This window comes from Salvelinus fontinalis, chromosome 16 (assembly GCF_029448725.1).
Source record: "Salvelinus fontinalis isolate EN_2023a chromosome 16, ASM2944872v1, whole genome shotgun sequence".
In the NCBI taxonomy this organism is placed as follows: domain Eukaryota; kingdom Metazoa; phylum Chordata; class Actinopteri; order Salmoniformes; family Salmonidae; genus Salvelinus; species Salvelinus fontinalis.
This window is the reverse complement of record NC_074680.1, coordinates 42237948-42265431: the sequence shown is the minus strand read 5'-3', so window position 1 is coordinate 42265431 and position 27484 is coordinate 42237948. Positions and strand designations below refer to the sequence as shown.

The 27484-nt window shown below is 44.1% G+C and overlaps 1 protein-coding gene across 1 annotated transcript in view; it reads left to right on the top strand.

Moving 5' to 3' along the window:
- The window catches only part of LOC129813206 (neurexin-3a-like), a 789442-nt gene that overhangs the window by 742281 nt on the left and 19677 nt on the right, over positions 1 to 27484 (top strand). The window contains exon 24 of the mRNA XM_055865477.1: positions 10771 to 10852. Coding sequence (XP_055721452.1) covers positions 10771 to 10852 — 82 coding nt within the window. The remainder of the gene's footprint in view (positions 1 to 10770; positions 10853 to 27484) is intronic.

Genomic DNA, 27484 nt, shown 5'->3' with positions numbered 1-27484 from the left:
ACTGTCTGTGTGGGTGGACCATTTCAGATGGTCTGTGATGTGTACGCCGAGGAACTTGAAGCTTTTCACCTTCTCCACTGTGGTCTCGTCGATGTGGATGGGGGTATGTTCCCTCTGCTGTCTCCTGAAGTCCAAGATCAGCTCCTTCATTTTGTTGATGTTAAGGGAGAGGTTATTTTCCTGGCTCCACTCCGCCAGGGCCCTCACCTCCTCCCTGTAGGCTGTCTCGTCATTGTTGGTAATCAGGCTTACCACTGATTACCACTCATCAAGTCTGCAAACTTGATGATTGAGTTGAAGGCGTGCATGGCCACGCAGTCATGGGTGAACAGGGACTACAGGAGGGGCTGAGCACGCACCCTTGTTGGACCCTGTGTTGAGGATCGGCGAAGTGGAGGTGATGTTTCCTACCTTTAACACCTGGGGGTCGACCCGTCATGAAGTCCAGGACCCAGTTGCACAGGGTGGGGTTCAGACCCAGTGCCCTGAACTTAGTGATGACCTCTGAGGGCACTAAGGTGTTGAGGGCTGAGCTGTATTCGATGAACAACATTCTTACATAGATATTCTTCTTGTCCAGATGGGATAGGGCAGTGTGCATTGCGATGGTGATTCCATCGTCTGTTGTTCAATTGAATTGGGTCTAGGGTGCTGGGTAAGGTGGAGGTGATATGATCATTGACTAGCCTCGCAAAGCACTTCATGATGACAGAAGTGAGTGCTACGGGGCGATAGGTATTTAGTTCAGTTACCTTTACTTTCTTGGGTACAGAAACAATGGTGGATATCTTGAAGCAAGTGGGGACAGCAGACTGGGATAGGGAGAGATTGAATATGTCCGGAAATACTCCAGACAGCTGGTCTGCGCATGCTCTGAGGATGCGGCTAGGAATGTCGTCTGGGCCGGCAGACTTGCGAGGGTTAGCACGTTTACATGTCCTACTCACGTCGGCCACGGAGGAAGAAAGCCCACAGTCCTCGGGAGTGGGCCACATTGGTGGCACTGTGTTATCCTCAAAGCGGGCAAAGAAGATATATAGCTTGTCAAGGAGCAAGACGTCGGTTTCCGCGACGTGGATGGTTTTCCCTTTGTTAACCATGAACGTCTGGAGTCCCTGCCACATAGGTCTTGTGTCTGAGCCGTTGAATTACTGTACTGATTAATGTACTGATGTTTTGTTTGATTGCCTTACGGAGGGCATAACTGTACTATGTGCATTCGACCACGTTCCCAGCAACCTTGCCGTGGTTGAATGTGGTGGTTTGCAATTTCAGTTTTGCACAAATGCTGCCATCTATCCACGTTTTTTGGTATGGTAGGTTTTTGGTTTGACTCTGTCCCTGTCCCCAGAGACCACCAGGGAGGTAAGCTTCACACCAACCCTTTCCCCAGCAGAACCCACCAGGGAGGTAGGCTTCACACCACCCCTGTCCCCAACAGTACCCACCAGGGAGGTAGGCTTCACACCAACCCTGTCCCTGTCCCTGTCCCCAACAGAACCCACCAGGGAGGTAGGCTTCACACCACCCCTGTCCCTGTCCCTGTCCCCAACAGTACCCACCAGGGAGGTAGGCTTCACACCAACCCTGTCCCTGTCCCTGTCCCCAGCAGAACCCACCAGGGAGGTAGGCTTCACACCAACCCTGTCCCTGTCCCTGTCCCCAACACAACCCACCAGGGAGGTAGGCTTCACACCAACCCTGTCCCTGTCCCTGTCCCCAGCAGAACCCACCAGGGAGGTAGGCTTCACACCAACCCTGTCCCTGTCCCTGTCCCCAACACAACCCACCAGGGAGGTAGGCTTCACACCAACCCTGTCCCTGTCCCTGTCCCCAGCAGAACCCACCAGGGAGGTAGGCTTCACACCAACCCTGTCCCTGTCCCTGTCCCCAGCAGAACCCACCAGGGAGGTAGGCTTCACACCAACCCTGTCCCTGTCCCTGTCCCCAGCAGAACCCACCAGGGAGGTAGGCTTCACACCAACCCTGTCCCTGTCCCTGTCCCCAGCAGAACCCACCAGGGAGGTAGGCTTCACACCAACCCTGTCCCTGTCCCTGTCCCCAGCAGAACCCACCAGGGAGGTAGGCTTCACACCAACCCTGTCCCTGTCCCTGTCCCCAGCAGAACCCACCAGGGAGGTAGGCAAATCATGCAAATTACATTTACAGGGGTTAATCCCAAAATAAATATGTAAAGTAATAAAAAATTATGAAGTAAGCTGTGCAATGCATTTCATAGATAAAATAGCATATTATTTTTGAAAGTGTATATGCTTTTCTCCTCTGACCAAAAAAAAGCTAATTCAAAGCAGGTGTGGAAGATTTCAGAACTCTTCCATGAAGGACTGAGGTAGGATACACACAGTGCATTCGGAAATTATTCAAACCCCTTGACTTTTTCCACACTTTTTTAAAGTTACAGCTTTTTTCAAAAATTGATTAAATTGTTTTCCCCCCTTCATCAACCTACACAAAAAAAACATAATGACAAAGCTAAAATAGTTTGCGAATTTATAATAAATACATTTAAAAAATATCACATTTAAATCAGACTCTTTAACTCAGTGCTTGGTTGAAGCACCTTTGGCAGTGATTACAGCCTCTAGTCTTCTTGGGTATGACGCTACCAGCTTGGCACATCTGTATTTGGGGGCTCCTCCCATTCTCCTCTGTAGATCATCTTAAGCTTTGTCAGGTTAGATGGAGAACATCACTGCACAGGTCTCTCCAGAGATTATCATTGTCCTGTTGGAAGGTGAACCACGCTCTGGAGCAGGTTTTCATCAATGATCCCTGTACTTTGCTTCGCTTATATTTCCCTCGATCCTGACCAGTCTCCCAGTCCCTGCCACTGAAAAACATCTCCACAGCATGATGCTCTGTCAGGTTGGATGGGGAGCGTCGCTGCACAGCTATTTTCAAGTCTCTCCAGAGATTCAAGTCTGGCCTCTGGCTGGGCCACTCAAGGACATTCAGAGACTTTTCCCGAAGCCACTACAGCATTTTCTTGACTGTGTGCTTAAGGTCGTTGTCCTGTTGGAATGTGAACCTTCGCCCCAGTCTGAGGTCCTCAGTGCTCTGGAGCAGGTTTTCATCAAGGATCTCTCTGTACTTTGCGCCATTCATATTTCCCTCGATCCTGGCTAGCCTCCCAGTCCCGGCACCTGAAAACCATCCCCACAGCATGATGCTGCCACCACCATTCTTCACCATAGGGATGGTGCCAGGTTTCCTCCAGATGTGACACTTGGCATTCAGGCCAAAGAGTTCAATCTTAGTTTCATCAGACCAGAACATTTCTCATGGTCTGAGAGGTGTCTTTTGGCAAACTCCAAGTAGGATGTCATTTGACTTTTCCTGAGGAGTGGCTTCCGTCTGGTCATTCTACCGTAAAGACCTGGTTGGTGAAGTGCTGCAGAGATTGTTGTCCTTCTGGGCAGTTCTCCCATCTCCACAGAGGAACGCTGGAGTTCTGTCAGAGTGACCACAATTTGGCCAGACTGCCAGCTCTAGGAAGAGTCTTGGTGATTCCAAACTTCTTCCATTTAAGAATTATGGAGGCCACTGTGTTCTTGGGGACCTTTAATGGTACAGGATTTTTTTGGTGCCCTTCCCCAGTCTCGGGAATTCCATGGACAATTCCTTCGACCTAATGACTTGGTTTCTGCTCTGACATGCACTGTCAACTTTTGGACCTTATATAGACAGGCGTGTGCATTTCCAAATCATGTCCAATCAATTAAATTTACCACAGGTGGACTCCAAACAAGTTGTAGAAACATCTCAAGGATGATCAATAGAAACAGGATGCACCTGAGCTCAATTTCGAGTCTCATAACAAAGGGTCTGAATTCATACGTAAATAAGGTATTTCTGTTTTAGATTTGAATACATCTTGAATACATTTGCAAAATGTGGAAAATGGAAAAAATTATTGAATACATTTTAGAAAAAGGTTGTAACAAAACAAAATGTGGAAAAAGTCAAGGGGTCCCTACTTTCAAAAGGTACTGTGTTAATATCCTATCGAGGAGGGGTGGAGCCTCTTCCGTTCACATACTAATGAATTGATATCTCCTTGACCAGGTCACTGAGGAAAGAGGACAGAGGAGACAGGGTGGAGGATGGATTTTTTGCCCAAATGTGGAAAGGCCAGTTTCTAGACCGACACAATTCACCCTCCTGCCAAAGCTGTCCATCGTCCCCTGGCAGTGATTATGCTAGGATACATGAGTCTGCATTAGGTATGTAGGAGCAGGTGTCTGGACAGCGAGGCTGTGACTCAAACTAAAATCCTCAGTGAAGCATTTGTTTCACATTTAACCAAAGTCAATCAAAATCACTACAAACATATTCTACATTAGGGAACATATTCTACATTAGGGAACATATTCTACATTAGGGAACATATTCTACATGAGGGAACATATTCTACAGCTAGCTACCTCTCTCGTCCATATTATTAGCTAGATACATCTAATCTTCCATGGGATTTCATTCTACTGGCTTCTTAATGGATCCAATCTCTCACCTAGCTTGTTCCTTCACTCTTTCTATTTTGTCCCTCTCTCTTCCTCTTTCTTCCCCCATCCCTCTCTCTGTCTCCCTTTCTCCCTACTACTCTCTCTTCCCCCATCCCTCTCTCTGTCTCCCTTTCTCCCTACTACTCTCTCTTCCTCCCTCCTTCTCTCTTCCTTTCTCTTCCCTCATCCCTCTCTCTGTCTCCCATTCTCCCTACTACTCTCTCTTCCTCCCTCCTTCTCTCTTCCTTTCTCTTCCCTCATCCCTCTCTCTGTCTCCCATTCTCCCTACTACTCTCTCTTCCTCCCTCCTTCTCTCTTCCTTTCTCTTCCCTCATCCCTCTCTCTGTCTCCCATTCTCCCTACTACTCTCTCTTCCTCCCTCCGTCTCTCTTCCTCTCTCTTCCCCCATCCCTCTCTCTGTCTCCCATTCTCCCTACTACTCTCTCTTCCTCCCTCCGTCTCTCTTCCTCTCTCTTCCCCCATCCCTCTCTCTGTCTCCCTTTCTCCCTACTACTCTCTCTTCCTCCCTCCTTCTCTCTTCCTTTCTCTTCCCTCATCCCTCTCTCTGTCTCCCTTTCTCCCTACTACTCTCTCTTCCTCCCTCCTTCCCTCTTCCTCTCTCTTCCTCCCTCTTCCTCTCTCTTCCTCCCTCCTTCTCTCTTCCTCTCTCTTCCTCCCTCTTCCTCTCTCTTCCTCCCTCCTTCTCTCTTCCTCTCTCTTCCCCCTCCCTCTCTCTGTCTCCCCCTCTCCCTACCAGTCTGTCTCCCTCAGTGATTAGCAGCAGCTGTCAGTTAGCAAGTCGGCCAGCCAGAGCAAATATCCTGCATTGATTAGGAAAATTAGCATAGGCACCGCGGCCCTGATGGGAGGCAGGAGAGGAGACACACTACAGCATATTACATATTAAAAAGACAATGAGACAGACCCTCAAAATACCCCCAAATAACATCTCTCACCACCTAGGTGGACGGTAGCAGTGTGGTGCTGTGTATGTCTTTGTGTGTGTTTGAGTGTGTGTGTTTGTGTGTGTGTTGGCGCACGCGTATGTTTGTGTGTGTGTGGGGGGATCTTGTGTGTGTGTTTGTGTAAAAGAGGGCACATGAGGCCAGGTCTTCTCCAGGTTTGTCAGTTAACCTTGGGGATATTGGTCAGACACCAATCAGAATAGTGTCCTGTGATACAGCTATAAACAGCCATCTGTATTTCTGTTGTGCAGTACTCATGCAGATGGCTGTAGAAAGCTTTCGTCCCCTTTTATGTCTGTTCCCAAGGCTGTAGTGAAGGAGGTCTGAGAGAAGGGCTTCAGTGTGTGGGGGACTTAGTTTGGACTAAGCAAACATGACGTTGAAGGACAGTGTGTGTGTGTGTGTGTGTGTGTGTGTGTGTGTGTGTGTGTGTGTGTGTGTGTGTGTGCGTGTGCGTGTGCGTGTGCGCTTGCGCGTGTGTGTGTGTGTGCGCTTTGAAGCTGGTCTTTCGGGAGCTAAGAGGGCTTGAGGACATCCTGCAACCATCAGTATACACAGACACAGGATGGAACCTGACTCAGGGGTGGAGCCTACAGGGCTGCCAGCGGGTTGATGCAGCTTGGCTTAGATATCAGTGGCAGGCAAGCATGAGCTGATTTTAGAGGTGTGTGTGTGTGTGTGTGTGTGTGTGTGTGTGTGTGTGTGTGTGTGTGTGTGTGTGTGTGTGTGTGTGTGTGTGTGTGTGTGTGTGTGTGTGTGTGTGTGTGCCTGTGAATGTGTTTTATTTATATTTTGTGTGTATTTGTTAAACTCAATGCACAAAGCAAGTTGATCATAGTGGTACAAATAGTGGACTGTACTGAATAATGTGTCTAGTCCACCAGCACAGACCCTGGTTAGTGAGGTTAGTGATTCATTTTATCTCTATTTCTGCTTTTTGTGACTCCTGTCTTTGGCTGGAAAAATGGCTGTGTTTTTCTGTGATTTTGCGGTGACCAAACATAATCGTTTGTGGTGCTTTCGCTGTAAATCCTATTTGTAATCGGACACTATGGTGGGATTAACAACAAGATTACCTTTAAAATATTTGAGGAATTTTAATTATGAGATTTCTGTTGTTTGAATTTGGCGCCCTGCACTTTTCACTGGCTGTCGTCATATCATCCCGTTAACGGGATTGCAGCCATAATTAATCAGCTGTAAAACTTTTTTTTTTTTTTTATTACATAAAAAATATCTGTGCACCATGGCAACATGAGTGGAATTACATGAAATGTGTTATAAAATTGCAGGATGTTCTCTCCGTCGCAAAATGTGTAGAATTTCAGGAAAGTGAAAGGCGTGTGGGGGGAGTTCACTACAACTTGATGTTCTGGTGCCTCGCGGCAGTTCAAAATGTTGATTGGGGACCACTTTGATGAGGAATGTGATTGTATATTTGTATTATATTGTATTCAGTAAATTGTGATCTGCGGGACGCGGGACGCTCTCAAAAACAAAACGGACCTTTGTCTCAATGGAAATATAACTAATACAATTCCTTTCCACGCATTGTCCCCAGGTGACACGTTGGGATTATTGGCACCATTCTCCTCTAATGAGGGTTACATTATGCCTGACACTAGACGCAGCAGCTTCAGGCACATGTAGATTTTTCCACTGGTTTACACAGGAATGTGTGTGTGTATCTAACGCTGACACATACAAAAATAGACCATTGCATCACATGGCTGGACTCCTAGAAAAGAGGTATAATTTTACAATTACAGACTCCATTGATTTTAGGTTCAGCCTAATGCGTCTAAGAGAAATATCCCTATATACTGTGGTGTGTATAAGTGAGCTTGCAGACAGCCATGGCATTACTCCTAACTCTGTGAAAGGGACTAGAGGGAGCCTGCAGCATTGGGTTGTTTATGACATTAAACACTGTCATTCTCAGCCATTTGGCTGCGAAATCGGAGATAATGACACATTTTTACCCGGAATCAGTCAATTACTTTTCTCATTGCTTTTTGCATCTGCAATATACTCCCTCTGAACGATTGCAAGCAGTCTTTTTCCACAATAAATATATATTAAATGAATCATTTGATATTTACTGAGGGCCTGTATTTGGCAGCACTCCAGTGTGGATCCCCCCAATCCTGCTTACTCATGTGTGCATTAAAATGCTTTTTACTATAAACCGAAAAATTACAAAATACATACATTATATATTATGTTTTGTACCGATACACTATATATACAGCAGTATGTGGACACTCCTTCAAATGAGTGGATTCAGCTATTTCAGCCACACCCTTAGCTGACAGGTGTATAAAATCAAGCACACAGCCATGAAATCTCAATAGACAAACATTGGCAGTAGAATGGCCTTACTGAAGAGCTCAGTGACTTTCAACTTGGCACCGTCATAGGATGCCACCTTTCCAACAAGTCAGTTTGTCAAATGTATGCCCTGCTAGAGCTGTCCAGGTCAACTGTAAGTGTTCCTATTCTGAAATGAAAACCCTAACCCTAACTGTCTCTGGAATCGGCGTCAGCACAATAACTTTCCATTGGGAGCTTCATGACATTACATTACATTTACATTACATGAAATGGGTTTCCATGGACGAACAGCCTAAGATCACAATGTGCCAAGCGTTGGCTGGAGTGGTGTAAAGTTCACCCCCATTGGACTCTGGATCAGTGGAAACGTGTTCTCTGGAGTGATGAATCACGTTTCACCAATTGGCAGTCCAACGGATGAATCTGGGTTTGGCTGATGCCAGGAGAATGCTACCTGCCCCAATGCATAGTGCCAACTGTAAAGTTAGGTGGAGGACATATATTGGTCTGGAGCTGTTTTTCATGTTTTGGGCTAGGTAGCTTACTTCCAGTGAAGAGAAATCTTAATGCTACAGCGTACAATGACATTCTAGACGATTCTGTGCTTCCAACTTTGTGGAAGGCCATTTCCTGTTTCAGCATAACAATGCCCATGTGCTCTTGTGGCTGAAGGAATGCAAGTCCACAGAGCAATGTTCCAACATCTAGTGGAAAGCCTTCCCAGAAGAGTGGAAGCTGTGATAGCAGCAACGGGTGGACCAACTCCATATTAATGCCCATGGTTTTGGAATGAGATGTTTGACAACCACGTGTCCACATACTTTTGGCCATGTGGTGTATTTAGCAGATGTTATTGTGGGTGTAGCGAAAAGCTTGTGCTCCTATCTCCTACAGTGAAGTAAAATCTAACAATACACAACAATACACATTTAGGTATTACAGACTGGGTCAGGGAGAGTTGGAAAATGTCAGTGAAGACACTTGCCAGCTGGTCAGCGCATGCTCAATGTACGTGTCCTGGTAATCCGTCTGGCCCTGCAGTCTTGTGAATGTTAACTTGTCTACAGGTCTTACTCACATCGGCTACGGAGAGTGTGATCACACAGTCGACCTGAACAGCTGGTGCTCTTATCCATGGTTCAGTGTTGCTTGCCTCAAAGTGAGCATAGAAGGCCTTTAGCTCATCTGGAAGGCTTGTGTCACTGTGCAGATCATGGTTTACCTTTGTAATCTGTAATAGTTTGCAAGCCCTGTCACATTCAAAGAGAGTAGGATTTGATCTGTATTACCTTGTGTCAATCATATATTTGTTAGTCATTTTGAAGCTGCAAAAGTGGTCTACGCTAATGTTTAGGTGATTCCATATCCCTCATGTATTTAATTCTAGGCTATAGGCTATACTAAGATTCACATCTAAGAGCCGTCCAAACTATGTGCTAATGATCATCTATTTAGACTAATTCATCTAACTGTTGTAGTTTTAGGTTCTTCATTAAATCCTTTTCTGCCATGAAATAAATATTATTTTTCTTTTTCAAATAACTTGCATATATTTAAATACCTTGAAATATTATTTGGTTTTCTGAGAGGTATTCAAAATACTTCCAAACGTTATTTGTTTTTCTTAGACCTCTATTTGAATATCAAAGAAAATAGTTAAAATAAAATAGCTTTTTAGTTTAAGCTCTTTAAAAAACGACATTTGACTAACTATTTTCTGCCCAGGTGTGGTGTGTGTGCTTGTTGTATGTAACCCCACCACACACACCTTCTCCTGGCCCTGTGTAGATCTCCTGCTCCTAGTGTGTGTGTGTGCGTGTGTGCGTGTGTGCGTGCGTGCGTGCGTGCGCGCGCGCGCGTGCGTGCGTGCGTGTGTGTGTGTGTTTGTTTTACATTCCCGTCAACCGCAGCAGTATATATGGGGACGACACTGTACGGTACAGTGATGAACCACTGATGACTCCATTACTCCCCTGATGTTTATCATGTCATAAAGCTGCTCCATGACAACACTTATATTATCCCCTCCCTAATCTCCACCTGTAAAGACACGCAGAGGCTGAAAAACGAGTTCATCCGGAGCGAGGGAGAGGAGAGATAAATCAGAGATGGAGGTGAAGGAGATTGTCAATGATCGAGCCGCTCTCCCTGCTCAATAGCCATGATCTACAGCAATGCAAATCAATGCATACTATTAGACAGGGTAAGATGGAGGGGGCAGGGGGCAGGGGTGAGAAATTGGACCGAATTAACAACCGAGTTAACAACCGTGAGGAGGAGATGTCGCCAGGGAAATATCATGGCGGGCGGTTTGAAAGAAAAGCTTTGATAAAGACAGCAGAAGTTTTTCCATTACCCGACGGAGTAAAGAGTGAAAGATAATGAGCTGGCAGTCGCTCAGATCAGAACTAAACCGTACAGTGCAATGATGAAGTACTACACTGTACAGTACAATGATGAAGTACTACACTGTACAGTATAATAATGCCTACTACACTGCACAGTATAATGCATTCATTCCAGAGAGGAGTTTCGCTTTTGTTTTTCTAATGTGCCTGGATATGAACTCAAGGGAAAACTTTACATTTAAAAGTCCTTTACGTATGCTTTACCTTTAATACTGAAGATTTTCTAGTAAGGCAATAGGAAATGTAAGATTGTGTATGAAATGTCATATTTTCTATTTTATACATGTCATTGTTCTCTGACCTCATTGTTCTATCAAATAGGGGAAAAAACATAATATTGAAACTAATTATCTTATTCGTCTGTGTGTTTTTGTCCACTTCCTGTCTGTGTCCGTGTGTTTTTGTCCACTTCCTGTCTGGGGTCCGTGTGTTTTTGTCCACTTCCTGTCTGGGGTCCGTGTGTTTGAACCTGTGTTTCTGTTTCTCCTTTCTTTTGTGGATTTTGTTTTGTTCTTCCCCCCATGTGTTTGACCCGTGAAGCAGACGACAGATGACATGGTGTCTTCGGCAGAGTGTTCCAGTGACGACGAGGACCTGGAGGAGTGCGACTCTGGCCGTGCAGGTGGGCTAGGTTAGTTTCCCTCTGCTTGCTCTCACGCTGCTCTATCTCTCACTCCATGCACACCTGAGGATCAAGCACTGCATCCTATAAAGCATCGTAACCCCATGGACACACAAAGTGTAACTTCCAAAGATAGAAACCTAAAGGACAAATTATGGCAAGACTGGATATTTGTTACGTTAAATCTGACTGAATTACAGAAAACATAATACATAGCAAAGTGGAAAATAGTTCAATCTGTCATGGACTATTCATATTATAAAATCAAGTATTTTGCTTTCAAAAACACTATAAAACATATTAGTTTGATGATTTACACTTGCCCATGGGGTCGTCTGAAGTGGTTAACATGGTCACCAAAACACATGCAAATGTAGTCCTCTCCGCGTTGAATGAGAGAGAGAGAAAAAGACACAGTTAGTGTGAAGATGTGCCATGTTCTCTGTGTTGATGCTTCAAAATGTATCATACCGTGTTTGGCTCCAGTGCTCTATCCATGTGGCACTGTCCTGACTTGCTTTTTGACTCATGATACATTTTGAGATTCTCTTCTTAAAGATTTGCTTTCAGTGAAATTACTGAGTGATTAGATATCTAGCAGGAATTCAAGTATTGGCTCATTTATGTGTGTTTGTATTTCATTTTGAAATGTTTCCATATTTAGAGGCTTGCACTGTAAAACATGTAATAGAGGAGAGATATCATCGAATTTCTGTGTTGTTGTTGTATTGTTTTTGTTTGCTTCAAGGTGAACATGTTATCCTGCTGTCTTAATCCAAACCAAATATTTAAAAAATACAATACTGACCTAACTTAGACATTCCAACTCATGTTCCTCTGAGCTTTTTGAGAGAACTTGGGATTTGCCTTATTTTGTTTGGATAAAATCTGAAAAGCTGTGTGTACCACAACACCAATATGGACCTGTGTACCACAACACCACAACACCAATATGGACCTGTGTACCACAACACCACAACACCACAACACCAATATGGACCTGTGGACCACAACACCAATATGGACCTGTGTACCACAACACCAATATGGACCTGTGTACCACAACACCACAACACCAATATGGACCTGTGTACCACAACACCACAACACCAATATGGACCTGTGTGTACCACAACACCAATATGGACCTGTGCACCACAACACACATTTTAACCTTAACTGTTTACTTCCCAATGAAAATGTTAAAGCAAGAGTTTATTTAATCCAGTTAGTCCATCAACATGTCCTTACAGCTTCAGTGAATGACTCCACTTTTTTGAGCCAAGTAAACTGGGTTTGGTTTTACTGGCTGTTTAGTATGGCAGGGACACCCACCTCAGGTACTGGCTGTTTAGTATGGCAGGGACACCCACCTCAGGTACTGGCTGTTTAGTATGGCAGGGACACCCACCTCAGGTACTGGCTGTTTAGTATGGCAGGGACACCCACCTCAGGGACTGGCTGTTTAGTATGGCAGGGACACCCACCTCAGGGACTGGCTGTTTAGTATGGCAGGGACACCCACGTCAGGTACTGGCTGTTTAGTATGGCAGGGACACCCACCTCAGGTACTGGCTGTTTAGTATGGCAGGGACACCCAACTCAGGTGCCCTATAGATGCTTTTATTTGTTGCTCTAAATGAGGCCAATAAGAAGTCAAGTGTATCTCAGGTACATCACCTGGCATTGCTCAAGTGACAGACGCCAGAGAGACGGTTCCACACTGCTCAGGCCAAGGCGTTTTCAGCACTACCTGATCATCGTCCTCTGAGAGGTCAATTCCAATTCCTCCCAAAGTTCCTATGAGAGATAGCAGTGCTAAAGAGCCCATGTCTGATCTCTACTGTAGCCTCTGAGCTCTCCAGGTCTCTGAGGACAGATATCATCAGGGCCCCAGTCATCCAATCATCATATGTTTACACAGAAATTCACACCATTCTAACCCCGACATCAGTTGACGTGGACAGCTGCATGCTACGTGGTCTCCATGTTTATTATCCGTCATTTTCGTGAGTGAAGCATGTGGGGGATGTTTTTATTTTGAATACTTTCGTTTGACGTTTTGTATGTGCGGGTCTCTTTTATATGTGGTGGTCTCTTTTATATGTTCGGTTCTCTTTTATATGTTCGGTTCTCTTTTATATGTGGTGGTCTGTTTTACATGTTCGGTTCTCTTGGCTTCCGGTTTGTGTTTGTTTTGTATTTGAGTCGTTGTCTTTATCTGTCTGCCAAGTATCTGAAATACGACATGCCTGTTTTCTCGCCTCATCATGTGCAGCATGAATTTTCGGTGGTTGAAAAAATGTATGCCTCATCTCTTTAGAGCCTTTGTTGCCATGAGGCTTTTTAGAGCAAACATTCCCATGTTTTGATAATCAAAGCAAATAAAAAGGCAACAAAATATTTTCTTGTCATCAACTTTTTTGGGCCTCAAGCAGGCAGCCATAACATCTAACTGAAGAAAGTTGTGAATTAAGAATGATATCTTTTTAACCTCCCCTCCTCCCTTCGTTCACTACCTACCTTATTTTCCTCCTAAACCGCTCCCCGTTCCTTGTCAAGACATTCTGCATTTAAATTGGTTTCAATGAAGATGACATAAAGATTATTGTATTGCCTCAAATGTATATATGCTTTCCTCTTTTGAGTTGCAGTCATTTTGTGGCATACATTAACAGTAGTGGCTAACTCAACCTTAACCCATCCTCTTCCGGATCACCTGCCGGTGACCTCCATCCCTTCAAAGCATGCACTCTAATTGGCTCCATCATGTGTGTCTGACCCTTGACCCCTAACCCTCCATTTAGACTAACTGGGCTGCTTTGTCTTCCGGTCACTTTGAGTTCCGCACCTATCTTTAGGGTCAACATTGCCTATTGCGACATCGTTTTTCTCTTTCTGTTCTGCACTCGTCTGTTTTTGTCTGTCTCTCTGTCCGTTTGTCTGTCTTTCTGTCCGTTTGTCTGTCTCTCTGTCCTTTTGTCTGTCTTTCTGTCTTGAGGCGTCGTCATGTGACTCTGTTCTCTGTTTGTAAAACTGTTTTGTATTCCCCCTTTCCCCTTAAAGGAATTCCATAAGACAGATACCACTGGTGATGATAATTACACACATTTTAAACCAATAACATAGATTTTATTAATTGATAGGAGATGAAATACCATCACGCTCTAAACCTGCTATTCCAATGATAACTGCACGGTAGTGTTAATTTCCAGTACCCTCTACATACCAATCTCACACACCAAAGAAAATGCAATCCCAGTGCAAAACTGCAGCAACAGAGATATGCACTGTAGGACCGTATTAATTATGCACTTTGGGGCCGTACCTGGTGCTGTATACACAGTGTGGCCGTTTCAAATACGGAATATTTTGGCGTATATTCCGTAATTAAAACGGCGTATGACATCAGTCAAACTGTGCAAAAGTGAAACCGAAACTCCCCTTGACGGTTAAGAAAAGGCATTCATTCTGAGGGGTTAAGGTTTGGGATAATAATAAAACAAAATGTGTTCAGTCATCTCGCCGATGGTTGCAAAAACTCTGTGTTGCACTCTGAAGACAAGAAAATGTAATTATCACATAGGAAAGTGCAAACTCTCTCCAGAGAACTTATTAGCTATGTGACTCATCCATCTGTTCACATATCTAAAGGTTCCCTTTCAGTCAGTCAACTTCTGTAAAAAAATACTATGGGGAGTCGCACTCTCGCGACTTCTGTTGAAGCATCTACAATGACGCCTGACAAGGCCAATGAAATCCCCACCTCGCTGGAAGCCCCGCCTTCCACAGGTGATAAGCTTGAGGCTGGGATTTCTCCTTTCAATGATTCCACTCTACACCTCGGTGTGAACAGGAAGGATTCAGGCTACTCAAACAAACAATTGGAAAACAAGGCTGTCTTAAGTTCCGCCAACTAAACTGTCCCAAAGTGGTAGAACACGTTCACCCCCTGGACGTTGTGTGCTGAAATTTGTACTTATTCTTTTAAGTTTCCAAATCACAAACAATTAGTTGTTCTTAAATTTGCTGGTGCAATGAGTACTCTAACCCATAAGAGTTCAAGCCCTGTCTAAGCAGGTGGAGGGGGGCTCTGAGAGATATAAGACAGATCAGGAAACCTTTGTATTCTTTTTTACATGTATTTAACCCCTTTTTTGGCACTAAATAGTCTAAGCCCTGTCTAAGCCGGCGGTTCTACTAAACTATAGGGACTAGTTTTAAGCAGATCAAACCAAATATCATTTTGCTATTTGATTTGCAATTTTAATACCCAATGAAGTATATACAGTTGAAGTCGGAAGTTTACATACACCTTCGCCAAATACATTTAAACTCAGTTTTTCACAATTCCTGACATTTAATCCTAGTAAAAATTCACTGTCTTAGGTCAGTTAGGATCAACACTTTATTTTAAGAATGTGAAATGTCAGAATAATAGTAGAGAGAATGATTTATTTCAGCTTTTATTTCTTTCATCACATTCCCAGTGGGTCAGAAGTTTACATACACTCAAGTAGTATTTGGTAGCATTGCCATTAAATTGTTTAACTTGGGTCAAATTTTTCTTGTAGCCTTCCACAACCTTCCTACAATATGTCAGGTGAATTTTGGACGATTCCTCCTGACAGAGCTGGTGTAACTGAGTCAGGTTTTTAGGTCTCCTTGCTCACACATGCTTTTCCAGTTCTGCCCACACATTTTCTATAGGATTGAGGTCAGAGCTTTGTGATGGCCACTCCAATACCTTGAATGTGTTGTCCTTAAGCCATTTTGCCACAACTTTGGAAGTGTGCTTGGGGTCATTGTCCATTTGGATAACCCATTTGCGACCAAGCTTTATCTTCCTGACGGATGTCTTGAGATATTGCTTCAACATATCCTCAAAATTTTCCTGCCTCATGATGCCATCTATTTTGTGAAGTGCACCAGTCCCTCCTGCAGCAAAGCACCTCCACAACATGATGCTGCCACCCCCGTGCTTCACAGTTGGGATGGTGTTCTTCAGCTTGCAACTTCCCCCTTTTCCCTCCAAACATAACGATGATCATTACGGCCAAATAGTTCTATTTTTCTTTCATCAGACCAAAGGACATTTCTCCAAAAAGTACAATCTTTGTCCCCATGTGCAGTTGCAAACCGTGGTCTGGAAATTGTATGGAGGTTTTGGAGCAATGGCTTCTTCCTTGCTGAGCTGCCTTGGCTGATTTCTTTTGATTTCCCCATGATATCAAACAAAGAGGCACTGAGTTTGAAGGTTGGCCTTGAAATACATCCACAGGTACACCTCCAATTGACTCAAATTTTGTCTATAGCATACCATATCAGAAGCTTCTAAAGCCATGCCATCATTTTCTGGAATTTTCCAAGCTGTTTAAAGGCACAGTCAACTTAGTGTATGTAAACTTCTGACCCACTGGAATTGTGATGCAGTGAATTATAAGTGAAATAATCTGTCTCTAAACAATTGTTGGAAAAATTACTTGTGTCATGCACAAAGTAGATATCCTAACCGACTTGCCAAAACTATAGTTTGTTTACCAGAAATTTGTGGAGTGGTTGAAAAATGAGTTTTAATGACTCCAACTTAAGTGTATGTAAACTTCCGACTTCAACTGTAAAAAATATAGTTAATACACTTACCATAATAACATATTAATATCATTGAATAACAGATTCACTACATGGAACAGCAGATAGTCCCCTCAAAACATGTATAATGGAAGTTTATTCTGAAGTGACTATCCTATATCTGAGAGATATAAGAAAGATCAGGAAACATAATATATTATTTTTTACATGTATTTAACCCCTTATTTTTGTCACTAAACAGTCTCCATATACTGTAGACTTCCATTAATATGTTCAACTGTTACCGGGGGACCTTTAGACGAGTCTTATGAGGCCGGTGGGTGTCGCAGAGCAAAACAACTGGCGTGTTTATTTTTGAGAGTCTCACCTTTAGTGTGTAGCCAAAACTGTTTGGATTCTACAGAAGTTGGCAGGTCGGCTGTACCAACTTCAGACGAGTCCCAAGATGCTTGTGGGGGTCGTAGAGCAAAGCCATTGTGTTCGGGAGAGTATGACCTTTCCATAAATGGATATAATGATTTTATAGGCCAAACCGTTTGGACACTACAGACGATTTTGTGAGAAGACCAATTTTCAGGATGTTTCGTGGTCTGACGAGGGCTGTGGCAGTCACGGAATTGTCAAGCAAATAACTGTCGGTCTCACGGTAATTGACCGTTAATTAATTCCACACATAGCCTTTGGAACATCTACATTTTAAAACGTTGAATAAATCCATGTAAAATAGCCTACACCGTCACAATAAATCCATTATTTATTTTAGACACTTCTAAAGAAGCATGATATGAAGAAAATGTAGTCTACTTCAGAAGAACAGAATAGCATACCCTGAATTGTCCTCATGTTTGGTTCTGATCTGGCTATGTCAAATGGCTGTGGGCTACACTAGTTCATTTAGCAGACAAGATTTGCTTCAAATTCCTTAGAATTATTGCATATTATTTTATAGTATGAAGAATACAATTGAACTGAGGTGAATAAAATCGAAAGGATATTTTCTCCAAAAGATTTGAGTGAGTGCTCACATACGGCTAATCTGTGTTGAGCGGTTAACAACGAAATAGGTACTCCTAAATGCTTAATTAAATGTAACTTTAGTTGTTCTACAAACGTTGGGCTATATGTTTAGAGTTTTAATAAATTGTAAGGCTGCATGATGCGACTCCAGTGATAATTTGAAAAAATGCTTGAAAGGCATGAGCTCTGCTTTGTTTTTTTGCGCAGGCTGTACACACTTCTTCACTTCTTCAGTCTCTCATTCCCAATTTGACAAGCGCTTGATAATGCCTCAAATTTCACGAAGGCATCCCCTTTGTGTGGCCGTTATGCACCCTAAAAAAATCCATGCCTTTTGCGGCCAGTGGCCTTTGTGCCCTTGGCCAGGAGTGCTGCGTTGTGCCATTCTCGTTGTGCCATTCTCCTGTGAGTTCTGCACGCTCCGAAGCACTCACTCACAGGATGCAAGTGAAGACAGACACTTTGGGGACGCAACTACGCGAGTCCTTAACCAAATCCGAGGTGAATATTGAGGATATTGAAAGAACTGTCCACATTTACTGTGGGATGCGGTCCCAAATTAATACAGCCACTAGCATCAAAACAACTTTTTTACACCATCAGATCAGTACGTTTAGCTTAACATCTTGATAAAGTATTAGGCAATTTATTCACATTATTAGCGCAGCAATGTGCACATGGCAGTAGGATATAAGCGCAGTAGGCTATAAGCGTGAATGTTCCATTAACGGGAAAACACCATCATCAAAAGTGACAATTGTTTTATTATGCTAATTCGATTCCCACGGAGCGTGGACATTGACCTTAGGGGGCTAGGAAAGCGACCAAAACTACGATGGAGGCCGGGTCCAGCACCAGGTTGGACCACCCTGGTTTCCAGGCGTGATGCCAGTCTGCCTGGCACAAGCGTCGACCCACTTCCAAGGGCCAGGTGAGAGATGGTCCTGCCACCTCACGGGGAAGGAGACAGCCCACCCGCACCTAGCTCGGGGATAGTGGGTGGCACGGGATGGGGTCCTTTCTTGCCAGCCGGCCCAAATATCCGTAGTGACAACAGTACCCCCAAGTGGCCAATCACGGAACCCAGAGAGGACACGGCTTCAGGGAAATGTTTGCACCTAAAGACATTGTTTCAACCCCATTGTTTTGGGGTTTCAAGAGTGTCATGTGCTTCTCATTTTAGTTCAATAAAGTCCCTCCAAAACATTCAGACTCAAGGATGTCAAGAGAGGAGGAGATAAAAAATATTAAAAATTACCTATTTCTCCCAGGCCACCAGGGGGCATCACGCCCCCATACGGGACAATTGTTGCCTGCTCCGACCAATGGCACACATGCGCAATGTCGCCCTGGGTAATGCGAACAGTAATGTCGAGGAACAGGCTACAATTCGTTGTACGCCCTCCACGTTTTTTCTGCTTCATATCGCCGACTGTTCCCCTGGCCTCAGCACCAGTATTAACCTCTAACGCTTACCTAACCCGGATCTGGGATCCCCCCCATCACAAAAGCTGACTAGCATAGCCTAGCCTAAAGTTACAGGGATATCATAAAATAAAATGTTCATGAAATCACAAGTCCAAGACACCAAATGAAAGATACAGATCTTGTGATTCAAGCTATCATCTCTGATTTTTAAAATGTTTTACAGGGAAGACACAATATGTAAATCTATTAGCTAACCACGTTAGCAAAAGACAACAATTTTCTTACTCCACCATTTTCTTACTGCATCAGTAGCTATAACAAATTCGACCAAATAAAGATATAAATGGCCACTAAACAAGAAACAAACCTCATCAGATGACAGTCTGATAACATATGTATTGTATAGCATAGGTTTTGTTAGAAAAATGTGCATATTTCAGGTAGAAATCATAGTTTACAATTGCAGCCCCCATCACAACTATCACTAAAATGACTAGAATAACTACAGAGACCATTGTGTATTAGCTAATTACTCATCATAAAACATTTCTTAAAAATACACAGCGCACAGCAGATGAAAGACACAGATCATGTGAATATAGCCAATATGTCAGATTTTCTAAGTGTTTTACAGCGAAAACACAATATAGCGTTATCTTAGCTTAGTACAATATTCAGTCACACGGCAGCATTGATTCAAGGTAAAAATAGCAATAACGTTATAAACCACCAAACGCTATTAATTTTTTCACTAACCTTCTCAGAATTCTTCAGATGACAGTCCTGTAACATCATATTACACAATCCATATAGGTTTTGTTCGAAAATGTGCATATTTAGCAGCACACACCGTGGTTATACAATGTGATCAGTAGCAACAGGGCATGCATTCTGGCCGGCGCCATTTTGGAAAGGCACCTACTCTTATCGAAAGCTATTCATAAACTTGACAAAAAAAATACAGGTTGGACAGCAATTGAAAGACAAATTAGTTCTTAATGCAATAGGTGAGTTAGATTTTTAAAATTAACGTTACAAGACATACAGTGTGCGCTACAGCCAGACTAGTGCCGAAATAATTGCGGTCAAATCCGTTTACATTTTTACACATAAATACGGAATAACATCATAAATTGCTCTTACTTTTGGATGAGCTTCCATCAGAATCTTGGCCAAGTGGTCCTTTGTTCAAAAGAATCCTTGCTTGGTTGTAAAACGTCGGCCCTTAACTTCGGAATTAGCCGCTAACAGTAGCTATGTGGTCACGCATGCCCAAATACCCAAAACGTAATTCTAAGGAAATTCCGAAAATAGCAATATACTCGCATAAAATGATATAACTCGGTTTAAAATAACTTCGTTATGATGTTTCTAACACCTATATCAAATTAAATTAAAGACGGATATATTTAAGGTCGACAATAGAGCGTTCCAAAATGCCATGCTGAGGTCCTGCTTTGCGTAAAGGCAGAAGTCGAAGAGGGAGGTCCTCTCGCTCCTTGGCCATTTATAAACTCTGAGAATGACGTAGAGACCCCATTCCACTTCTCATTGGTTACTGACATCCAGGGGAAGGCGGGTGCAGTTCATGTCGATCCATACGATACATACAGGGCTTAAAACTGATCTCAGAGCAGAGCTTCGCTTTCAGACCTTCACAGTTCCTGTCATGGATTTCGCTGCAGAAAGAGTTCTGGTTCACCCACAGACATACTTCCAACGGTTTTAGAAACTAGAGAGTGTTTTCTATCCAATAGTAAGAATAATATGCATATTGTACGAGCAAGAATTGAGTACGAGGCCGTTTACATTGGGTACACCTTTGTGCTATGTCGAAATAGCACCCCCTAGTGGCAAGAAGTTTTAAAGGAGGAAATATACTCCCTGCTCCAGAAACAGGCAATATGAGTGATTCAGCCGGTATTTCCTTGTTTCAAAAAGGGACGGGATTTCCACCCTGTTCTAGACATGCGTGCCCTGAACAAACATCTAATTTCATATATTCAAGATGCTCACAAATCAGCGGCTGTTACGGCCCATGCGTCCTGGCGATAGCTTCTCCACCATTGAACTAAAAGATACATACTTTCATGTGCCCATGTACCCGAGTCATGGGAAGTTCCTGAGATTCTACTACGGGGCAATAGCCTACATGATTTTGGTAGTACTGTTCGACTTGTCCATCTCGCCTCGTGTCTTTTCAACGGTGGTGGACACAGCTCTGGCACCCATGAGGGGCCAGAGGCTGTGGGTGTTGGCCTATCTGGAGTCAATGGAAACACACGATATTGTGCACATCCAGGTTGTCCCATGTTCAGTCTCTTGGTTTTATTCTAAGCAGAAAAAGAGCGTTCTAATCCCACGCATAAATCATTATGTTCTATCCCCGGAGAGGCTGTCAGGGTTCCAGCTCTATTGGCCCAATCTCGGTTGAGGCGAACAGTACATTTCCGCAAGATCATGCGCCTACTGGGGATAATGACTTCTATGATAGTGGTCATTCCCATGTTACTATTGTCGATAAGGCTGTACCACAGTGGCACACAGTATATTCGGAAAGTACCACTTGACTTTTTCCACATTTCGTTACTTTACAGCCTTATTCTAAAATGTATACTTTTTTTTTATTTCCTCGTCAATCTACACGCAATACCCCATAATGACAACACAATACTCCATAATGATATTACAATACCCCATAATGACAACACAATACCCCATAATGACAACACAATACTCCATAATGACATTACAATAACCCATAATGACTTATCAAAAACAGGTTTTTAGACGTTGAACGGTTATAAAAAAATACAAAACTGAAATATTACATCTAAAAACGTATTAAGACCCTTTACTCAGTATTTTGTTGAAGCATCTTCGGCAGCGATTACAGCCTCAAGTCTTCTTGAGTATGACGCTACAAGCTTGGCATACCTGTATTTGGGGAGTTTTTCCAATTCTCCTCTGCAGATCCTCTCAAGCTTTGTCAGGTTGGGTGGGGAGCGTCGATGCACAGCTATTTTCAGGTCTAGAGATGTTCGATCAGGTTCAAGTGCGGACTCCGGCTGGGCCACTCAAGGACATTCAGAGACTTGTCCCGAAGCCACTCCTGCATTGTCTTGGTTGTGTGCTTAGGGTTGTTGTCCTGTTGGAAGGTGAATCTTCGCTCCAGTCTGTGATCCTTATAATACTGGAGCAAGTTTTCATCAAGGATCTCTCTGTACTTTGCTCCATTCATCTTTCCCTCAATCCAGACTAGTCCCTTCCGCTGAAAAACACCCCAACAGCATGATGCTGCCATGATGCCGCCACCACTATGCTTCACCCTAGGGATGGTTCCAGGTGTCTTCCAGACGTGACATATGGCATTCAGGCCAAAGACTTCAATCTTTGTTTCATTAGACCAGAGAATCTTGTTTCTCATGGTCTGAGAGTACTTTAGGTGCCATTTGGAAAACTCCAAGCTAGCTGTCATGTGCCTTTTACTGAGGAGTGGCTTCCATCTGGCCACTCTATCATAAAGACCTGATTGGTGGAATGCTGCAGAAATAGTTGTCCTTCTGGAAGGTTCTCCCGTCTCCACAGAGGAATTCGGTGTGACAATCGGGTTCTTTGTCTCCTCCCTGACCAAGGCCCTTTACCCCCGATTGCTCTAGGAAGAGTCTTGGTTGTTCCAAACTTCTTCCATTTAAGAATGATGGACGCCACCATGTTCTTGGGGTCCTTCAGTGCTGCATACATGTTTTGGTACCCTTCCTCAGATCTGTGCCTTGACACAATCCTAGCTCGGAACTCTACTGACAATTCCTTCGACCTCATGTCTTGGTTTTTGCTCTGACATGCACTGTCAACTGTGGGACCTTATATAGACAGGTGTGTGCCTTTCCAAATCATGTCCAATCAATAGAATTTACTACAGGGGGACTTCAAGTTGTAGAAACATCTCAAGGATGATCAATGGAAACAGGATGCACCTGAGCTCAATTCCGAGTCTCGTAGAAAAGGGTCTGAAAATATATCTAAAAAAAAAAAATCTGTAGTTTCTGCAAACATTTCTAAAAACCTGTTTTTGCTTTGTCATTATGGGTTATTGTGTGTAGATTGATGAGGGAAAACATGATTTAATATATTTTAGAATGCTGTTATCTAACAAAATGTGGGAAAAAGTCAAGGGGTCTGAATACTTTCCGAATGCACTGTACATCAACAGTCAGGGGGAGCTCAGTCCCTTCCCGTCTTCACCTTGGCTCGCTCCCTGTTGCTGTGGAGCAATGCACGTGTTCTTTCCCTTCGGGCTTTGCATGTTCCCGGTTCTCTCAAGTCGGGTGCGGCTTTACTATCCAGTAATGGGAAATGTTCGGCAGGGACGTTTATTTTTCTTGATGAGCTACCCCAGTGCCCTGTTGTGAACAGGTGCTCTGACGCACCACTGGCCTCGGACCCTCCTTTATGCGTTTCCACCAGTGGAGATTTGATTCCTATGGGCCTGGCCCCTGAGGCCCATGGGAACCAAATGTTATTACTACCATTCAGTCCGCAAAGGCGCCCTCCACGAGAGGGTTGTATGAGTATAAGTGGCAAGTGTTTGAGCGCTGGTGTCAAGATTAAGTACTTGTTCCCTTTCAGTGCTCTGTGAGGGACATCCTTTTGTACCTACAGGAGCTTTTCAAGCAGGGATGTACAAATAGTCCGGGTAGCCATTTGATTACCTGTTCAGGAGTCTTATGGCTTGAGGATAAAAGCCGTTGAGAAGCCTTTTGGTTCTAGACTTGGCGCTCTGGTATCGCTTCACATGTGGTAGCAGAGAGAACAGCATATGACTGGGTTGGCTGGAGTCTTTGACAATGTTTTGGGCCTTCCTCTGACACTGCCTGGTGTAGAGGTCCTGGATGGCAGGCAGCTTAGCCCCAGTGATGTTCTGGGCCGTAGGCACTACCCTCTGTAAAGCCTTGTGGTTGGAGGCCGAGCAGTTGCCGTACCAGGCAGTGATGCAATCAGTCAAGGATGCTCTCGACGTTGCAGCTGTAGAACATTTTGAGGATGTGAGGACCCATGCCAAATCGCTTAAGTTTTTTGAGGGGGAAGAGGTTTTGTCGTGCCCTCTTCACGACTGTCTTGGTGTGTTTGGACCATTCTAGTTTGTTGATGATTTTGGCACCAAGCAACTTGAAGCTCTCAACCTGCTCCACTACAGCCCCGCTGATGAGAATGGGGGCGTGCTCGGTCCTCCTTTTCCTGTAGTCCATAATCATCTCATTTGCCTTGGTTACGTTGAGGGATAGGATGTTATTCTGGAACCACCCGGCCATGTCCCTGACCTCTTCCCTATAGGCTGTCTCGTTATTGTCGGTAATCAGGCCTACCACTGTTGTGTCATCTGCAAACTTAATGATGGTGTTGGAGTTGTGCCTGGCCATACAGTCGTGGGTGAAAAGGGAGTACAGGAGGGGACTGAGCACGCACCCCTGGTGGGCTTCAGTGTTGAGGATCAGCGTGGCAGATGTGTTGCTACCTACCCTCACCACCTGGGGGCGGCCCGTCAGGAAGTCCAGGATCCAGATGCAGATGGAAGTGTTTAGTCCCAGGATCCTTAGCTTAGTGATGAGCTTTGAGGGCACTATGGTGTTGAACACTGAGCTGTAGTCAATGAACAGCATTCTCACATAGGTGTTGCTTTTGTCCAGGTGGGAAAGAACAGTGTGGAGTGCAATAGAGATTGCATCATCTGTGGATCTGTTTGAGCAGCATGCAAATTGGAGTTGGTCTAGGGTTTCTGGGATAATGGTGTTAATGTGAGCCATTACCAGCCTTTCAAAGCACTTCATGGCTATGGACGTGAGTGCTATGAGTCTGTAGTCATTTAGGCAGGTTACCTTAGTGTTCTTGCGCACAGGGACTACGGTGGTCTGCTTGAAGCATGTTGGTAATTACAGACTCAACCAGGGACATGTTGAAAATATCAGTGTACATACCTGCCAGTTGGTCAGCACATGCCCAGAGCACACGTCCTGGTAATCCGTCTGGCCCTGCGGCCTTGTGAATGTTGACCTGTGTAAAGGTCTTACTTACATCGGCTACGGAGAGCGTGATCACACAGTCGTCTGGAACATCTAATGCTCTCATGTATGCCTCGGTGTTGCTTGCTTCGAAGCAACCATAGAAGTGATTTCGCTCATCTGGTAGGCTCGTGTCACTGGTCAGCTCACGGCTGTGCTTCCCTTTGTAGTCTGTAATAGTTTGCAGGCCCTGCCACATCCGACGAACGTCAGAGTATGATTAGTATGATTCAATCTCAGTCCTGGATTTGGCGCTTTTCCTGTTTGATGGTTCGTCGGAGGGCATAGCAGGATTTCTTATAAGCTTCCGGGTTAGAGTCCCGCACCTTGAATGCAGCAGCTCTACCCTTCAGCTCAGTGCGGATGTTGCCTGTAATCCATGGCTTCTGGTTGGGGTATGTACGTACAGTCACTGTAAGGACGACGTCCTCGATGCAATTATTGATAAAGCCAAAGACTGATGTGGTGTACTCCTCAATGCCACCGGAATCATCCCGGAACGTATTCCAGTCTGTGCTAGCAAAACAGTCCTGTAATTTAGCATCTGCTTCATCTGACCACTTTTTTTATAGACCTAGTCACTGGTGCTTCCTGCTTTAATTTTTGCTTGTAAGCAGGAATCAGGAGGATGCAATTTTTGTCAGATTTACGAAATAGAGGGTGAGGGAGAGCTTTGTACGCGTCTCTGTGTCTGGAGTAAAGGTGATCTAGAATTTCTTTCCCTCTGGTTGCGCATTTAAATGCTGATAGAAATTAAGTAAAACTGATTTAAGTTTCCCTGCTTTAAAGTCCCCGGCCACTAGGAGCGCCGCCTCTGGGTGAGCGGTTTCCTGTTTGCTTACTTCCTTATACAGCTGACTGAGTGCGATCTTAGTGCCAGCATCTGTCTGTGGTGGTAAATAAACAGCCACGAAAAAAATTGATGAAAACTCTCTTGGTAAATAGTGTGGCCTACTGCTTACCATGATACTCTACTTCAGGTGAATAAAATCTAGAGATTTCCTTAGATTTCGTGCATCAGCTGTTGTTTACAAATATACGCAGACCACCCCCCTTCATCTTTCTGGAGTGTGCTGTTCTATCTAGCCGGTGCAGCGTATATCTCGCCAGCTGAATGTTTTCCATGTCGTCATTCTGCCACAATTTGGTGAAACATAAGATATTACAGGTTTTGATGTCCCGTTGGTAGGATATTCGTGATCATACCTCTTCTATTTTATTGTCCAATGATTGTACGTTGGCAAGTAATATTGATGGTAAGGGCAAATGTCCCACTCGCTGTCGACGGATCCTTACGAGGCACCCCGCCCTGTGTCCTCTATACCTGCGTCTCTTTCTCTTGCCAATGACGAGGATTTCGGCCTTGTCGGGTGTCTGAAGTACATCCTGTGCGTCCTGCTTGATGAAGAAAAAGTCTTTGTCTAATCCGAGGTGAGTGATCGCTGTCCTGATATCCAGAAGCTCTTTTTTGATGTAAGATACGGTTGCAGAAACATTACAATGTGTTTAGGGCTGGTAGGAAAGGTAACGGTGGTGGTGTTTCTATGGATGGTTCCAATGTGTTTAGGGCTGGTAGGAAAGGTAACGGTGGTGGTGTTGCTATGGATGGTTACAATGTAAAATAAGTTACAAATAATGCGAAAACCCCCCCCACATAATAGCACAATTGGTTAGTCGCCCGTAAAACGGCTGCCATTTCTTCCATCGCCATCTTACACGCTTCCTGTCACCCCAGGCGCCTCTAAGGTGACATTGCATCCAAATACAGCCTTCGCAGCAGAAATCATAGCCATGTCCTAAAGGTCCATAACTTTTGATCTATTTCCCTATTTGCCTCCTCATTTTGCTTCTGAAGAGCAATGGAGTTTACATTCCCAATGTCCAATGCTAGCTTTATGCCCGTACATTGAACAGAACCAGGATATCCGGTCATGTTACCTGTTTTTTGGCTGTTTTGCTAATCCAGCTCACGGCAGGGCATTCTCTAAGCAGTGTCTCTCCCACTGGATTGTGGAAGCTATCTCCCTGGCATATAACAGCGAGGGGCAGAGGTTACCTAGCGGTGTAGCACCCAGGGGTCTGGCAGCGTCTTGGTCGATGTTTAAAGGGTAGATTATAGCAGATATTTGTGCTGCGGTGAATTTGACGTCGCTTGGATGTCACTGCTCCCAGTGTAACCCACAGGGTGCTTACTGCTGGGACAGGGGAACGTCACTATGCAGCATTGCGTATGCTCAATACCCAGAATACCGTATCTGGCGTGGTCAGGTCTGGTTGGTCTGCCATGGACCATTTCATTTAGTATCCATGGGGGGCGACTTGGGGCTGATTATATTTCTCCATAGTATGTTGTACCGATGTTTCCCTCCTTCAGAGAACAGTATTTGTAGTCATAATGTTATGTTTTTAGTTGTCTATAAATAGTGCTTCAGACTCGCCTCACTAGCAGGACTAAGTGCTGATCTAAGGAAAGTCTCTTTCTTACTAAGTATTATTATTATTATTATTTTCTTCCAACCAATCTTGATCTATTCTA